At 35.8% G+C, this 6,000-nt stretch overlaps 1 protein-coding gene across 22 annotated transcripts in view; it reads left to right on the forward strand.

The window, feature by feature from the left end:
- The window catches only part of dlg1 (MAGUK family member discs large 1), a 98,632-nt gene extending 96,540 nt beyond the window's left edge, over positions 1-2,092 (forward strand). For all 22 annotated transcript variants that reach the window (XM_073978016.1, XM_073978019.1, XM_073978021.1 and 19 more), the window contains one exon: positions 1,319-2,092. In XM_073978016.1, the coding sequence (XP_073834117.1) occupies positions 1,319-1,425 (107 nt within the window). In that variant the 3' untranslated portion in view covers positions 1,426-2,092. The remainder of the gene's footprint in view (positions 1-1,318) is intronic.
- Positions 2,093-6,000: the final 3,908 nt, after the last annotated feature.

Genomic DNA, 6,000 nt, shown 5'->3' on the forward strand with positions numbered 1-6,000 from the left:
TTCCACCTGAAATTTGTCAGTATAGGTCGTCCACGTCTTCATATAGCCCCCATAGAACGGTACCTCCCGATTTCAGATATTTTGAAAGATGTAGCCTCAATGTCCCACCGAAATAACTGAAATTTGGTATTAAGTCTTCGTTGGGGGTATAAAACTTTCCACCTTAAATTTCTCGGTATAGGTCCACGCCTTCATATAGCCCCCATAGAACGGTACCTTCCGATTTTCGGTAATTTGAAGGTTGTGGCCACAGTAATCCACCGAAATGGCTGAAATCTGGTATTTGGTCTTCATTTGGGGTATTAAACGTTCCATATAAAATTTGTCGGTACAGGTCGGTACCTCCGGATTTCTGGCATTTTGAAGGTTGTAGCCTCAATATTCCCCCGAAATGGGTGAAATTTGGTATTAAGTCTTCCTTGAGGGTATAAAACATTCCACCTGAAATTTTTCGGTATAGGTCCACGTCTTCATATAGCCCCCATAGTACGGTACCTCCCGATTTCCGGTATTTTGAAGGTTATGGCCTCAATATCCCGTATCCCGTCGGTATGTGGTGAAAGCTATGCGGTGCCAGTACGGTCCGCGAATATAAGTGTGAAACGCAATGGAAAACTATTCAAACCTGTCATGACTTCAGTGGGCAATCTACATGAGGAGACAACGATTCTTTCACTACAGCAACACAATAGCATATGTTCGTTGCAGTATTTGCTGGGATGTTACCGTGAGAGCCATACCACCAATCACAATTTTGTGGATGGGAAACGTAAGTAGAAGCATAGGTTTGATGCTGGGCTGGCAACACTATAGTTTCGAGTATATCCGGTACGAAATGGATACGGGATGGATATGGTTTATGATTTAACACATCCGTATTCACAATTAAAAATATGACGGAAATGATGGGTGCATTTTGGTGACTGTGGATTTTTCCGCTTGCGAAACTATAGCGATAGAGGGGTTACGTTGCATCATCAATCACTCACCAGATTATAGTCTAATATTACCGTCCTATTAGAGGACTTCTATGTACATCAGGAGTTGTGAAATTGCGGCCTATGTAATGACAAGAGGGGGATAATCTCTGCCGGCCGGAGACAGCCCCACTACACTAGAATTTGGTTAATCCAGTGGAAATTGTGAATTCAAATAAATCCTCATAATGGAGGTTAAATCGGCAAAAGTAAACACGCTATTAAGTCTGAGCTCTAAATAACAATCTGTTTGTGTAGAATAAGATATATAAGAGCAAATTTCTCGTTTCATTTTTTAAATAATTTTAATTTTTTATTATTAATTTTTCTTCATTTTGTAGGTGTCGTGCAAGGTGATACCATCGAAGAAATCTACAGTAAAGTAAAGTCAATGATTTGGGGACAATCTGGTCCAACCATCTGGGTACCCTCAAAGGAATCTCTATGACCAGCCGCTGAGACAACATGGACACTGCCACCTCGAGTACGTTGTCGACCAGTCTCGAGATCAACGACAATTACACAGCAACCGCAACAACAACACAATAAAACCCATTAGAAAACAAAACAAAACAAAATGTATCCTCAATACTGCAAAACAATCCTATCTCTATATACTACATGGGTGGACTGAAATTCGGTCACATATTTTTTTGAATACAATACTACTACATACAAACAACAACATACATACTACAACAACAACAAGTCGTCCCTTGTGCAAAACAAAAGAAAAGAAAGAAACCTATTGCGATAAACGCACGCAATATGCAACAACAATAACAAAATTTATTATTATTACTATTATTATGATTATCACTAACATTTAGTTACCGAAGAAAACAAAACAAAAGAAGAAAGAAAGGAAAAAAACTAAAAACGTTTTAAACGATTTAAATATTAGCGCAAAAAGTAATGAAGAAAAAAACCCATTAATAGGACAGGCAAAAAACACACACAAAATCTATATCCAATGCATTGTAAAAATGCATTTGTTGTTATTTAGTAAAAAAAAAAATGAAAACAAAATACAATATTTAAACAATTATAATTTAAACTAAAAACATAAACAATTAGAAGACGAGCTGAAATGATGAGAGAAAAAAGAAAGAAAATAACTTAACACAAATATTATTTCATAACGAAATGAAACCAACATAAACTCGAATACCATATTTAAAGAAAAACAAAACAAATAACCACCACCAGATGAAGATGATGAAGCAATTACATATATTATTTTTTTTTTTTTAACAATAGAACCAAGTAACTAATATTTTGTTTAGTTAAAAGAAACAGCATTAAGTTAGTAAACAGTTTAGCGCTATAGTGGAAAGCTAAATAGGCAAAACACACACACACACATAATTTCCTTATAATGCAGTTAAGCAATGTTTAGACACAGACACACACTACACTAAGAAGCCTCCTACAACATACATAGGAACCGGACAATGTTATTTAAAACCCTCCTGTTACATTTATTTCATATTTGTTTCAAAATACTTTCAGGCTGTAAACTTCGCTTTTGTGTTACCTGTAAAATTGTATATTGTGCTGCAAGGAAACAATTATTGGCAGTAAATGAGAACTAAAATCAGGCCTTGGTCTGGAAAAGTAAGATGTTACATCAAATGGTCTAGCCCTATTGAAAAAAAATGGTCTAGCCCTATTGATAAAATAAGAAACATTTCGAGATCTTTTATAGTTAGAATATCCAAATGAGATCTTTAGACATCCCTTTCTAATCGAAAATCAAGGTGACCATATATTCACTTTCTGTATTTCCTATAAAACGTATTGAACCTTTTTTTAGATGAAAAGCTTCAGAGGCCTCAAATTAATTTGCACCAAATAGAAGAAATTATTTAAGGTGAACTTGTCATTTCAACTTGTCCTTTTGGCTCCTCTGAAGTGATGGTCTCTACTCCCAATATCACAAGGACTTCTATAGAAACCCCTTTTGGCATCCTCATCAGATGTAGAACCGTTGAGACCTTATATACGATTTCAACTTTTTCTGTGAAAGATAAATGCACCGAACTTTTTGGGACCTAAAGTAGTAATAGAAAGTCGACAAGGTGTTTTCTAATTTTGAGAAAGCTAAGGTTTGAGAAGCGCGGGAATAATGTAACTAGGGATAGTCCGTATGTCGATCTTTAAGGTTTTTGGCTATCATATACTTGTAAAAGATATAGAAAATCTTTCCTATGATGGATGAATTCTTTTGTCTCCCTATGCATTAGTTCCGGGGATTTTTATTACACATTAATAAACGGTCGTACGGTTCCATTTCATCGGCATTTTTTATATGCGCAAAATTTAGTCATGATATAACATGAATGCCAGAACTCACTTTGGTTATAGTTCCTCGATCGTAAGAAACGAAAACAGAAGGACCTCACACCAGAAGAGAAATACTAACTGCAAGAGCGTGGAGTTACAAACATTGGTACAGTCGAACTTCTCTATAAGGTAGCACTTAATACGTTAAAGAAAAAATTCGCTATAGAGAGATTATTTTCTGTGAGAATTTTCACTTTTGCCTTAAAAATATAAAGAAATTGTTTTTATGGGAAGTTTGTTATAAAGTAGTTCGATTGTGATTGCCACTAGAGGGGGAGAGCAATGTTACACAAATTATCCATCCACGCTCATTTTCCTCAACTTCTATTCGCAACGTCGCCAGAGATGCATATCGAAAAATGGAATGATGTCATTAGTCCATATTTATATTAGGAAATTTTCCTTGCTGCAATTGTCAGTTTGAAGGATAGAGAGGTGAGGCATATGGTAACCCCTTGCCTCTCAACACCCTCTCTCATCTACAAACTGACAATTGCCGCAAGGAAAATTGTCTAATGTAAATATGGACTTACCTTTTTCGATTGTCAAAAAACTAAATATTTTGCTAGGTATACGACGTTGAATACGTATGTATTATTATTGGTCTGTTCCAGAAGCTGCAAGAATGTCCTAATTTTTACTACGATAACAATTTTTCCTTTATGTTATCGGAAAAATTAGTGGATTCTTGCAGTACTGCAACAGACCATATATGTCGAAAATGTATATCAAATGCTTAACATCAGCTTCACTTGGGTAGCATTCTGAGATTGATTAGAAACAAAGTTCAGTGAAGCTTCGAAGTGGAATTTTGGCGTACTTCTTGGAGAAGTTGTACAATATTCCATGTTATAGCCAACAACATAGACAGTTTTTCGAAAGCCGATAACTAAGAGAGAGTTTGAATGCCACTCTATTGTCCCCCAAACACTCGTTGAATTAGATTGTAAAGGTCAAATAGCGTCCCGTCCATCTTTACGGTTTTGGATTGCGGTAATGATATTGGCACAGGACACCTCCATTCTGCTGATCTTACTGGATAGACAACATAGACAGTTCTTCGAAAGCCGAGAACTAAGAGAGAGTTTGAATGCCACTCTATTGTCCCCCAATCACTCGTTGAATTAGATTGTAAAGGTCAAATAGCGTCCCGTCCATCTTTACGGTTTTGGATTGCGGTAATGATATTGGCACAGGACACCTCCATTCTGCTGATCTTTCTGGATGGCTTGGATAACTAATTATCGATTTCTTGAGACTTGGTTAATGTTAGGGCGTTTAATGACCTTTGCTTTCCTGGTTTTGATGCACTCTACATATGGGGTATGCCTTCTTTGTAATGAAAAAGTAAAAAAAAAAACACAGAAAGAAACAAAAACAGACAGAAAAAAGTCGTCCAAAATGTCCCCACATACGCAATGGGCGACTTATAAAAATGCTGCAATTATGAAGATTCTATTTCTTCCAAAAATTATCTTTTAAGCAATTACATGAGGTGAACCTGGATAACCATTAACGCAATTCATCATCATACCTGTCATTATTGTTCCGGTTATTGACAGGAATACCACCTATCTCTGATTCAATCCCAAATTTAAAGATAATTTTAATATTTCCTACTATCTGTTCCGTTACGATAATAGCATTGTATGCTTTATCCCTAAACAAGTGTGGTGGCAGATGCTACCTTCCAAGATGCATAATGGAACGTTATTATCCTTTGTTTATGTGATGGAGTTAATAAGCTCTTTTAGAACAAAAAGTATTTTCCACCAAGTCTAGCTGGAACTCCATTCTGAAGTGTGTTTGCCAAAAAACACAGAATTTCATTAATTCTGCAGCATCCCCAAGGAGGATGTAAAGGTATATGACATCTTGAAGACGTTGGATGAATTAGACATAGACATTAGTTTAACACTTTAAAAGATGTCGAAAGGTTCAGATGTCGAAAAGTTCAGCACAGAAGAACATCTTACAGATTCATTTTATATGAGTTCTGGCATAATTCCATGCAATATAAGCTGGTCCAAGTGTTTTCCATCATTTTGGAACTATCTTTACAATGTTCACATTCTACTCACATCTGTCAAATATTTACATGTGTTCTTTTGAAGGACTTTTTAAAGGTCTTCTATGAAAATAAACAACTTTTTGTAGTACCAATTAAATGGAACCTATACCATGTTCCTTATGTAGAGAAAAAATCATCATATTTTCTAATAAGGAGATGTTTTGTAATCAGCTATGACTTTTTAGGGGACGTAAAATCCTTTTAGTTCGCGTCTAGGTAAATGTCCCCTCTGAGCTCATATTTCTCAGGGTAATCATGAATGTCAACTCACCGTGTGTTTTGTCTTTCTGCCGTTTCAATTTAGGGGGGAGGTGAGAAAACTCACGGTGAGTTGATATTCATGATTGGGCTGTTTATCTTATCTAAATAGAAGAAAGGAGTCTTCTAACTTCTCCGTTAAATAAATCCCAATTGTATGTTAATTCAATACCTTTCCATTGATTCTTCTTCAATCTCGCTTTTCTGACACACAAAACATGCATTTTTTGCCGACTCAAATAGAAGTTCTTCTCAATTTTTTGTAGCACAATATAAGAAGTTCAGCAGTAAGCTCTGCCTGGTAAAAGATAATACGAACCACTAAAGTATTCTCATTTCACTCCTTTT

The sequence above is a fragment of the Musca autumnalis genome, unplaced genomic scaffold (genome assembly GCF_047663935.1).
Source record: "Musca autumnalis isolate F117 unplaced genomic scaffold, ASM4766393v1 scaffold_3, whole genome shotgun sequence".
In the NCBI taxonomy this organism is placed as follows: Eukaryota; Metazoa; Arthropoda; class Insecta; order Diptera; family Muscidae; genus Musca; species Musca autumnalis.